Genomic DNA, 12,730 nt, shown 5'->3' on the forward strand with positions numbered 1-12,730 from the left:
AATGACTTTTATATACCATGGGAAAAAAATGAGTAATTTTGTGATACTTTTTCCTTCCCAAGAACACAGAATGGTTTCTTTCATATAAGATTATAGTTTTTAAATAAATTACATACCCTAAGTAAACTCTGAAAAAACAAAATCAGTATGGGTTCTAGATTATAGCTATCTGATATATAATTGAATTATTTTTTCACATGAAACAATTTTGTGTGTCAATTGAAATTTTTTAAAATATCACTCTAGTATCCATCAATTTTAGCAACACTTTTGGGATGACTAACTGTACTTGATAATATAGAATTATTAACTTTTTGTTAATGTAACATTTTTGTTATAGCCTAGCCTTGCCTCAACTTTATTATGGAGGCAGGATGATCTTTACCACCTAATTTTCACTCTCTCAGTTTCCAAGTGTTCTGAGATTGCAACATACACACATCTCCCTTGATGTTAAATATCTAAAATATATTACTATGTATTAATTGTAGGAAAACCGAGTCTGACGGTGACATTTTAAATGCACATATGATAAATTCTGATCATGTTCAATTCCATGTTACCGTATTTTGTCTCTCTCAACTACTTGATATTCCTCTATCTCTTCTCTAATAATAACAATGTTTTAATTTATGAAATACTATGAACTTTACAAGTTACTCAATACAAATCCTTATTTACATAAATGTTTAATATACTTCATTATCAAATGAGTTATTAATATCATTTAAAAATTGCATTTATATGATTGCAACAGCTAGAAAATGTAAACTCTAAAATAACAATTTACTAGCCAAACATCACATTTACTTTTTTATATTTCTAATCAAAATGTAATAATGTTTCCCACTTTTCTTTTTCTAGCCCCTTCCATGGCTTCTTCCTATAACACTTCCCATAACCCTTACTCTTAAATTGATAAATTAATTTTCTGTTACAATTATAGTTACACAGTCACACTCACACACACATCCAAATACATAAATAAAACCAGGGAATTTTTTATGATGTTGTATGTGTGTGTGCATGTGTGTGTACATAATTTCATATAAAACAACATTAGTTTGGACAAACAATGAAGGGATTCACCACCACAGAATAACTAATTGCCTGTAAATTTTATGAAGAGATAGTAAACTGTAATATTTTCTCACTTTCATGATGGCATGACCCCTAAATTTTATATACACTTTAAATTTTTTCAGTTATTCTTTTAGGTAGCTTTAATTTATATTATAATATGTAAACCTTTTTACATGCTTTTGTGTCTATTTTATTATTTTTCCAAACTAGCTATCTTATCCTGTATATCCATACTACATACCTATCTCAGTTTTCCAAACACATCATTATTGACAATTCAGATAGAATTTTTCTTGGACACAATATGATATTCACTGATTTATATACAATTTAGATATTATATATCAGTGGAAGCCTTCTTCCCAGTGTGTTATATAAATATCAATATAAAGATAATACTATTATCTTTCGTCATGAATCTGTAGTTGTGGAAGTCTTCTTAACAAAATTGTAATATGTATATTTTCAAACATGCCCACACACCATATATATCGAAGTATTGATGTGCCATATTTCAATAGTGTTACATAATGAATGCTTTTCATGCCAAGTATGCTATTAATTATGATGATGTCTTTATCAAGTATGTTTTTTGATACAGGAGAATGAAGGAACACAATATCACAGTATTGACTGAATTCATCTTAACGGGCATCACTGACAGCTCTGAGTTGCAGGCCCCATTATTTGGGCTGTTCCTTGCCATATACATGACCACAATGATAGGAAATTTGGGAATCATTATTCTCACCACAGTGGACTATCACCTCCAAACACCTATGTACTTCTTTCTCAGACACCTGGCTGTTACAGATCTTGGATATTCTACTGCTGTGGGACCCAAAATGTTGGAAAATTTTGTTATAGACCAAAATACAATTTCATTTCAATTTTGTGCCACGCAGCTAGCTTTTTTTCTTGTATTCATTGGTAGTGAGCTATTCATTCTATCAGCAATGTCGTATGACCGCTATGTAGCCATCTGTAAGCCTCTGCTTTATACTGTCCTCATGTCACGAAAGGTGTGTTGGGTTCTTATGGCAATGCCGTATCTTTATTGCACATTCGTGTCTCTTCTCATCACAATTAAGATTTTCACTTCATCCTTCTGTGGTTACAATGTCATTCACCATTTCTACTGTGACTGCATCCCCTTGCTGTCCCTACTCTGTTCAAACGCAGAAGAAATAGCATTTATTGTTATGATCTTTGCAGCTTTTGATTTAATCGTCTCTCTCCTTGTTGTCCTAATGTCCTACATGCTCATCCTCACAGCGGTTCTCAGGATGAACTCTGCAGAGGGCAGGCGGAAGGCTTTCTCAACATGTGGGTCCCACCTAGCAGTGGTGACAGTGTTCTATGGGACTTTGATCTTTATGTATGTGCAGCCCCAGTCCAGCCATTCCACTGACACTGATAAGATGTCTTCCATCTTTTACACCCTGGTCATCCCAATGTTGAATCCCTTGATATATACTTTGAGGAATAAGGATGTAAAATCTGCCTTACACAGGACTTGGAGAAATATTGGCAATATTTTTTCTTAGGGGTTTTTATAATATGATAATCCTATATATGCTATATTGCTCTGTACATTTCTAGTTTTATTTATTTGCCTGCAAATTTCATGATGTCATTGATTTATACTGCTGAGTAATACTACTTATGTAAATGTACTACATTTTCTTTATCCATTCTTCTGTTGAGGTGTATCTAGGTTGTTTACAGGTTATGGCTATTATGAATAATGATGCTGTAACCATAGTTGAGTATGTGTCCTTGTAGTATACTTGAATATCCTTTAGTTATATGCTCGAGTAGTATTACAGGGTCGATTGATTCCCACTTTTCTTAGAAATAACCGTACTCATTTCCAAAGTGGCTGTAGGTCAGAAACCAGATTTAAAAAAAAAACAACCACCATTTATCATGGTAGGGGCATGGGGATCAGAAAAATTAGTAAATAATATGAATACAAGAGTAAAAATAATAAACCAGAAACATAGAATAGTATTGGGAAGGAGTTCCACTGAATACTGAAAATCCCTGCATTTAATATTCTATACACCTTTATACCTCAGTGCAGAGGGGGAAGAAGACAACAAAAGACTTCTTTGATGTGATACAAAGAACAACTCAAACCGTTAATTGCTTCAATATATCAAGTCATTAACATTATGTTGTTTTGGCAGTGAACTAATCCTAGACCAAGTATTCTGAAAGCAGCCACCCTCAAGGTCAAGCCAAATAAGGAACAGAAGTCTGCTTGCAGAACCTGACCATTTGTCTCGGTGGAGAGCATCTACCTATAAGGGCCGTCTTAATGTTAAAAGAACCAAGTAACTAAACCAGGTCAGGATGTGTAGCCCTGGTTGTTGTCAACAAGTTTGAGCAACCTCAAACTCTCTGACCTTTAGACAAGGTACAAATAAGACTCTACAGTTGTACAAGTTTGTACTTCTAGCAGCAGGGAAATAGTGTTCTAAGGAGAACAATATTCCACATCCTCTCCAACAGAAGCTGTCATTAGTGTTTTTGATCTTAGCCATTCTGACTGGTGTAAAATGGTAAATCGGAGTCAAATTGATTTACATTTTCCTGATGATTAAGGATGTTGAGCAATTCCTTAAATGTTTTTGGCCATATAATATTGTTTTATTAAAAACTCTTGGTTTAGATCTGTACCACATTTTTTATTATTAAATTTATTTTTTAACACGAACTTTTCTCATTTTACATACCTATCCCCATTTCTACTCCCTCCCATCCTTCCTCCAACTTCCACCCTCCACCTCAGCTACCCATCCACACCTCAGAGAGGGTAAAGTTGTGCTATCAGTTCAGAGTCAATGAGCTCTCACTAGCTCAGGTCAGTTGTTTCTGTGAGTATCCCCATTATGATAATGACCCTTGCTCATATTATCACTCTGTTAGTAGAATTGTAAATTTCCCCAGCTGCTGTGGGACAATGGTCTTGTACCCTGTAAAGATTTGTCAGTTGTATTGTTTTAATAAAACACTGATGGGCCAGTAGCCAGACAGGAAATATAGGTGGGGCAGTGAGAACAGGAGAATTCTGGGAAGAGGAAAGACTCAGTCTGTAGTCATCACCCAGATACAGAGGAAACAAGATGAGGATGTGTCTCTGATAAAAGTTACCAAACCATATGGTTAACACAGACAATGGTGGTATGTGCCTTTAATCTTAGCACTCCAGAGGGAGAGACAGGCAGAGCCAGGCCCATCTCTATGAGCTCAAACCTAGCCAGGTCTGAGAATAAGAATAAGTTTAAACAGAATAAGTTTCAGGACAACCAAGCTTAGGCAGTGAAAGACAGAAATTTAGTAAAGATTCTGAAAGACTCTAAATGCATTTCTGAGGCCTCTCAGCTCTAAAGACATTTTTTGAAGCCTCACCATTTGGAAATGGGACAGTCACCCACACACAAATGCTGGACTGCTCATCCTCCTGTGTCTTTGTAAATAATTTTCAAACATAACTCCATTCTGGGAATTGAGGCAAAGACAATCCACAGATGTTGACTTAGTTCCTGATGTATTGATTCAGTCACTAGAACAAGGTCAAGATGGCCCACAGATGCTCTCCTTTACTTCACCCAGCTATTCTCCTGCCCTGGCACAGAGCAATCACTACTAGTAACCCTTTAAATAAGCCAATCCAATTAGTTGGAAAACAACCCTCAGGTTCCCCCCCCCCCTTATTTCTGTGGCTTTTTGCTTTAGAAGACAGCTATTGGATGTCCTTCATATCCTGAACCTGAAGGGCCCTGTCATGACAGAATAAAAATCCTCTTGCTTTTTCATCAATCGAGGTTGTGTGAGTGGTGTCTGGAGCAACTCCTCCCTGATGTTTGGACTTTGAGTCCAACATTTTAATTAATCAGGGCGACCATGTTCCAGTCCCAGTAAGCAGCAGAACTTAGCAGCATTGGCCATGTGGTTCTGGCTTTAGCATTAAGGATAAAAGAAAGGAGTTGTGATCCTGTGGTTCTGGTCAGCTGGGTTAGAAGAATCAGCTGTGATTAACAAGACACCAGAACTACTAAAGCAAAATTTTGATGATGGTTAGATGGAGCTAAGTAATTATTGAGAAGAGACTAGCATCACCAAGGTTAAATAATCTAGAAAGTATTTCCTGAGAATACAGAGTAGCTGTGTTTCAGAGGCGGCCAAGATTGTACTTCATGCTGGCAGCCAGCCTATTAGGCATGAGTCACCTAGATAGTATTGGTTTTGAAGGCATGAAGCAGTCATGGTGTGAGGCAGGGCAATAGTGCAAGCATAAAGAAGACCACACAAACCACAAGGGGTATGTGAAATTGGTCAAGATAACCTGTCAGTAGACCAGAAGCACGGTAACTAATGATGCACACTCCTAGCCAGTCACAACATCCCAGTTGTGACTGTCATTTTCAACAGGATCAACATGAAACATTCCGGTCTCAATTTCCCTAACTACCACTTGTTTATAACAAAGAGCTTCTGTATTGGAATCTCTCATAGTCTATACCATGGCCTCTGTGTCTTCTCACCCACTGCCCCTCCCCCAGGCAATGGTGACTGTACAACAGACAGCAGGAACAAGCATGCAAAACTTCAACAGACAGCAGCTGAGGCTTGGAACAGTAAAAGGCTACGAAATTACATTGGTGAAGGTGCAGTTGTAGTGGCAGTGCAAGTCCTAGAACTGATGGGCTCATGCAAAGAAACTGAAGCTTAGTACCATGAAGAGAGCCTAATGAGAGGCTGTTGGAGAAAGTGAAGACAAGTTGCAACAGAAGATCCCATTGTTTTGGACAAGCCAGTACCTTAAGATGACCACCAAAACAACAATAATAGCTGAGTCAAACTAGCAGTTACCCAGATGAGCTGTGTGTACTTCAGAGAGCAGAGCTATAGAAGTGACTCAAACCATCTGGATGATTCCAGAAGATCATGAGTGGATCCCCAATACTGACCATTTGGAATGTTGTGGATAATGAAGATGTTAGAGACGCCAGAATCACAGAATACCTGCCGAGGAGAGATGCTAACAAGGGGTGGAACCAGGCAAAGAGAAAGAGCTGTGTTGCAGTCTGCACAGGTGAATGGAATTGGAGATGTGGAAAGCATTTGTTATCAGGCATGAAGATGCAGAGTTTGGAGTTTGTCCAGCTGTTTCCCTGTCCTTTTTGGTTCTACATATCCTTGCTTGGTTTCCTTTCCTGAATTTTGGAATGGTTATGTATCCCCTCTGCCTTTATTTATTGTAAGTGTGTGATCTGCTTTTTTACTTTGATTCTTACAGGTGGTTACAGTAAGAAATTGTCATGTGTCTCAGAAAAGATTTGGACTTCCAAATTTGAATCATTGTTGAGACTGTGATAGACTATGGGGACTTTTGAAGTTTGACAAAATGTGTTTTGCATTATGATATTGTTACAAGTTTATGGGCTCCAGCGAGTATAATGTGGTAGTTTGAATGTAATTGACCCCCATAATTCCATAACTCCAAAATCTCAAAGGTAGAGGCACAAATAGGTAGTGTAGCTTTGCTTGAGTGGATAAGGCAGTATGGTCTTTTTTGAAAAAGGATGTCACTGTGGTGGCAGGATTTGAGGATTCAAATACTGATGATATTGCCCAATGTGTCAGTTGATTATCTGTTGTCTGCTAGGTATAGTAGTCTGAGTTTCAGGATCACCTCTGCCTGCATGCCACCTTACTCCCCGCCATGATGAAATGAACCTTTGAACTGTAAGCCAGCAAACACATAAATGCTTCCTTTGTAAAAGTTGCTGTGGTCATGATGTCTCTTCACAGCAATAGTAAACACAAGCTGAGACAATGACTTAAGAATCCTAGAAGCGATGGGATGTTAAAACCCAGCCCCAGGTGCACCATATCCCCTTATGAGTTATTGACAGGAAGACTCCACAGGCCCACAAAGCAATACAGACTCTTGTCATCCCTGCATGCTGCCCAGTACAACTAGATTCTATTGTTGAAGTCATCACACACCTTGATTGTATAAATAAACCTAAACCATTGGCAGTTTCCTCCATGATGTCCAGCTTTTATAGTGCCATTGTGTGCTATGCAGATTGTCTTTGAGAAAGGGCTTCAAATCATGTGTCCTATGATCTATGATAACAGCATGCCGGGAAATATGTGGCTATTTGTAATATTGTGATAGCACTGATATGGAAGTAGCACAGTACTCTCTGGACTGGATTTGGGGCACATTGCACAGGAAGTAAGGCAATGCCTGATACCATAAACTGGCTCAAATCCCATGCTCAGGAAAATCATAGGCCTAGGGGCCTATGTGTGAATAATTCTGTTGTTTAGCTAAATTGACAAAAAGTTCAATTACTTTGCAAATATGCATATTAATAGCTAGGATAAAAGACATAGGATAGGACAATGGAGATAAGAATATATGAGAAGGGGAATATGATTAGCAGGCGATGTGAAAACCATGGAGATATTAGAGATAAAAATGATCAAAGTACGTGATGTGCATGTATTAAAATATCAGAATACAGAGTCCTATCTTGTACAATACAGATTATACTTTTAGGAAAGAAAGGAAAATGTCAGCAGATATATGATTATTATTTGATCATTATTTTTTAATTGAATTTAGTTCATTAACTTGTTATTTTCAACCAGGACACAATTGGAGCCTATTCCCCCAGGGTTGTCTCCTCAGGGCTTCATCACAAATGAATAAGCACATAAAAACTGTTTAACTTATCAATATCCACAGCCAACTCAAACCATCATTTGCTGTTCTTTGGGTGAGAAGAAATTTCATTCTACTTGAGGAATTATTGAGTCTAGAACCTAACATTTCAAATATAACTATGTCATTCTACAATAAGTGATTTCACTATGAAAAGCCAAACATTAGATAACTGAAGCTTGTACTCATTTCATGTTCTCTTAAAAATAATTTTCTAACAGGTCTGTCTATGAATTAAAATCAAGCTTCCTTGACCAATGATAATAATGAGAAAATACTGAAATTAAATTGACTTAGACTTTTCACTATCAGTATCTTGATACATAAGTTACACTAAAGAAAAAAGAATCATTAATCTCTTAATAGACAATATAAAAATACTGATGTTTTAATATTAAAACTCTTCATTTTATATGATTGAGAAAACAATGAAATTTTAAAAATTGCATCTTCTTTTGTAATCCAGTAAACAACTGAACGAATTACTTTTTATAATTTAGGATGTCCAGATTCAGTTATTTGAAAATACTCAAACATATAGGTTTTACTTAAATTCCTTGGGGTTGTTAATTGAGTTTTACAATGAAGTAGCATGGCATGAAGGTAATGTTCTCATCACAAGCGTTAGAGCACATACATGGTGAAGAAGACTTGATAGTGAGTCATGGTTCTGGTAATAACAAAATACAAAACTTAGCATAAGGTAAGTCACGAGATGTGCACAGACGCTGGGTTTTCCAGCAGATGTTCAATGAAGGCAAACTGTAATTCTTGCCCTTTTTCAAGAGTGCTTTTTAAGTACTGAGCTTCGGATATATAAATTTCTGTATTGCATAAAAATGTGTACAAGTTACATTTACATTAATTTAAGATAAGAACATAGTTCAGCAAACTAATATAAAGACACTTAATTAGTTTGGCCATTAACTTGAAATGTGTTTTAGTTCTATCTTCTGCAAACTGGTATCTTTTCATTGTGCATCTAGGACAAAAGCATAACTCATGAGAAATGAAGTTCCAATTTCTCATTTACTACAAAAATAAATAAGTATATTATTTTTGAAAGATTATTAATCATCATATTCTTTACAGGATATGGAGGAGTGGACAGGGTACACACATAAGTAACTAAAGCTACTGGAAATTGAAGTAGGGTAATTGCAATGAGAGCTATGCCATATTGGAATATAAAGTGAGATGGAATCTTACCTCTACCCTGCAATAACCATAATTCTTACATATAACTTGATAACAATTAAAAATGTTCAAAAATATTTTATAGAATATAGCACATGTGTAACACATTAGAGAATCATTATATATACCAATGTATTCTATAATTTGTGTTTTTAAAAATTTGCTTTTGAAATATTTTTCTCATAAAACATTCTACCATGTTATTAATGAGTATTAATATTCATTGGTCACTTTTATTCCAAATTCAGCAAATTATTCTATAGGATTTCTTACATAGGAGTGGATCTGATGATGAATTGAGATGGGGGTAGGGACTAGAAGGAGTGGAAACTGAGATCTGGATTTAATATATGAGAAAATAATATTTTTAAAAATAAGGCCGGGCGGTGGTGGCGCACGCCTTTAATCCCAGCACTTGGGAGGCAGAGGCAGGCGGATCTCTGTGAGTTCGAGGCCAGCCTGGACTACAAGACCTAGTTCCAGGAGAGGAACCAAAAAACTACGGAGAAACCCTGTCTCGAAAAATCAAAAAAATATTAAAAATAAGACACTGGGTAAATATGCACTGCCCTGGGAAATGTTCTTGCATCCTATAAAGATTTGTTACTTGTATTGGTTTAGTAAAATGCTGATTGCCCAGTAGCCAGGTAGAAAGTATAGGCAGGGAACTAGGCTGGGAGAATTCTGAGAACAGGAAAGGTTCCGTCTGTGCTCACTAGCCAGATGTAGAGAAAGTAAGATGAGAATACGCCACTGAGGAAAAACACCAAGCAACATGGGTAAACAGATACGAATTATGGGTTAATTTAAGTTATAAGAGCTAGTTAATAGTAACCCTGACCTAATAGGCCAACCAGTTTATAAGTAATATAAAGCTCAATGTGTCTTGTTGTGACTGAACGGCTGCAGGACCAGGCAGGAGAGAAACTCTTGTAAAGCTCACCTAGCTTATAGCAAAACTACAATAGACTCTATACAGTGACATGAATTAAGATGTGCTGGTTATTTTCAATTCCTTCTATGAGATTTCAACATGAAGAACATCACTGAAGTCACTGAATTTGTACTGAAGGGTTTCACAGACAATGTTGACCTGGAGATCCTTTGCTTCTTCCTCTTTCTAGCAATTTACCTCTTCACACTCATGGGAAATTTAGGACTGATTGCTCTTGTCTTTGGAGATTCCCGCCTACACAACCCCATGTACTATTTTCTGACTGTGTTGTCCTCAGTAGATGCCTGCTACTCCTCGGTTATCACTCCACAAATGGTAGTTGACTTTATGTCGGAGAAGAAAATTATTTCATTCACTGGCTGTGCTGCCCAGATGTTTCTGGCAGTTACTTTTGGTACAACAGAATGCTTTCTTTTGGCAGCAATGGCTTATGACCGCTATGTGGCCATCCACAACCCACTTTTGTATGTAGTGATCATGTCACCCAGAGTCTATGTGCCACTCATCATTGCCTCCTATGCTGGTGGAATTTTACATGCTGTTATCCACACTGCTGCCACTTTCAGATTGTCTTTTTGTGGATCCAATGAAATCAGTCATGTTTTCTGTGACATTCCTCCTCTCCTGGCAATTTCTTGTTCTGATACCCACATAAACCAGCTTCTCCTCTTCTACTGTGCTGGGTCTATTGAGGTCGTTACTATCCTCATTGTCCTGATCTCCTATGGGTTCATTCTGTTTGCTATTCTGAGGACTCGCTCTGCAGAAGGTAAAAGAAAAGTCTTCTCTACTTGTGGCTCTCATCTAACTGGAGTGTCCATTTTTCATGGTACTGTTCTTTTCATGTATGTGAGACCGAGTTCCACGTATGCCTTGGAGCATGACATGATAGTGTCAATATTTTACAGCATTGTAATCCCCATGCTAAATCCTCTCATTTACAGTTTGAGGAACAAAGATGTAAAAGAGGCAATGAAAAAAGTGTTTAGTAAAAGACAAATTTGTGGATAAATAATATTTCCAATAAATATTATATGAAGGTTATATAAGTCTTATTCTATAAGTTAATATAAAGATTTACATTTAAAATGATCCTTTTTATTCATTAATATATTCCAATCCTCAGAAAACATGGAAATAAAGGCATTGGTTAATGCATCTCTCATATGCTTTTCAAAACAGAAAGACTATACCATTCACTTTCTTTCTAATGTTCAGAATCATATATGTTTATATGTATATTATACATAATGTTGATACTAGGTAAAATGCATAGTGTACAAATAAATATATATATGTGCTTACATTTATTCATATATGCATATTTATACATTTTAACATAATTTAGATGGTTTCATGTATTTATAAATAATATTTTAAATTCTCTCACATTTATAATTTTAAACCATTTTATTTTTCTATCATAATGGCTAAATAAAATTTTATTGTCCTTGTTCAGTTTACTTTTTGGCAGTCAGATTGTTTAGATATTTAGAATGTACCTTTCTGACATTACTAGGAAACACAATCTTGCACAAACTTCTTGATTCTCTGGTGTTACAAAATTTTTGCTCCCTCTTCTACAATGTTCCATGAGACTTATGTGTAGCACTAGAATTCTGCAACTCAATTGATTATCGTTGTCTGTAATGGTCTTCTGTTGCAAAGATCCATTTTCTGGATGAATAGTAAGGACCACCCTGGAAACACAGATATGTACTTGGCAGGTGGTGTTGATATATACATATATGCATACCCAGAAATACTAAAGAAGAGGCCAAGAATTAGAAAGAGAGCGAGGGGTATGCTGGTATGTGGGAATGTTTGATACAGGGCAAGTAGGTGAGAATGGAGGAAATGTTAGGTCACTGGGAGGTGAAATTATAAATAATTTCAGGATGAGTGATAAGAACGATACTAACCAAACCGCAGTCCTTTGAGAGAGCAGTAATTCCACCTAACCTTTGATTAATCTCTCTATCTCTAATAAGTTTTATTTCTCTTAATGTAAAATTCCCTGCAAATTTAGTATCATTTTTATATATGTAAGAAAGTGTTCTGCTTTCTAACTCAGTGTAATTTGAACAAAGATTCCACTGTTCTATAGTCAATCTTTTCATTTTCCCAAGACTCCTCTCTCTCCCTCCTAGCAATTTACCTACTATGTGGTGCTGAATACTGAGTCTCTGAAAACCAAGCCAAGCTGGATCACCCTACAGAGGGGCCACTGCATCCATATCTATTACAAACATCTGCTCTTACTCAATTTGGACTTCATTTTAACCAGGATTATTACCCTTCCTCTACCAGAGCTCCTGACTCACCAATGCTTCCACTCTTCTCTCACTGGGCATTTTGCACTTCCCCTGTCTTTGTCTTCAGCTGATTAATATTCCTGCATCACACCTAGACCTAGTACCCAACATACTTACCGCAAAGTTGGGTGCCCCAAGTTGCAACATACCAATTTGTCATTCCATATCACAAAAATCAACCCTTAAAACCCTTAAAACAAACATACACGTGGCAGGAATCACATAGTGACCATGCTGCTTGACACATTTTCAGCATTTTGACAATGCAGACCATACTTTTTCAGAACTTTTCAACTTTCTATTTTTTTTTTTTTTTTTTTTTTTTTTTTTGTTTCTTGGTTTCTCTGTGGCTTTGGAGCCTCTCCTGGAACTAGCTCTGTAGACCAGGCTGGTCTCGAACTCTCAACTTTCATTTTTAATGATTTTCACTAG

General features: G+C 36.5%; 2 protein-coding genes across 2 annotated transcripts; both read left to right on the forward strand.

Annotated features, from left to right (window-relative positions):
• The first annotated feature begins 1,688 nt into the window (after positions 1–1,688).
• Positions 1,689–2,630, forward strand: LOC101993748 (olfactory receptor 8K3-like). The gene has a single exon (XM_005363293.1). It carries the CDS (start codon positions 1,689–1,691, stop codon positions 2,628–2,630), a length of 942 nt encoding a protein of 313 aa, XP_005363350.1.
• Positions 2,631–10,040: 7,410 nt separating this feature from the next.
• Positions 10,041–10,994, forward strand: LOC101994318 (olfactory receptor 1086). The gene has a single exon (XM_005363295.1). It carries the CDS (start codon positions 10,062–10,064, stop codon positions 10,992–10,994), a length of 933 nt encoding a protein of 310 aa, XP_005363352.1. The 5' UTR covers positions 10,041–10,061.
• The last annotated feature ends 1,736 nt before the right edge of the window (positions 10,995–12,730 follow it).

The sequence above is a fragment of the Microtus ochrogaster genome, linkage group LG9 (genome assembly GCF_000317375.1).
Source record: "Microtus ochrogaster isolate Prairie Vole_2 linkage group LG9, MicOch1.0, whole genome shotgun sequence".
NCBI classification, from domain to species: Eukaryota; Metazoa; Chordata; class Mammalia; order Rodentia; family Cricetidae; genus Microtus; species Microtus ochrogaster.

Bases quoted from the DNA above. Each gene is read 5' to 3' on its own strand.
- LOC101993748 (XM_005363293.1), top strand. From the start codon at position 1,689: ATGAAGGAACACAATATCACAGTATTGACTGAATTCATCTTAACGGGC.
- LOC101994318 (XM_005363295.1), top strand. From the start codon at position 10,062: ATGAAGAACATCACTGAAGTCACTGAATTTGTACTGAAGGGTTTCACA.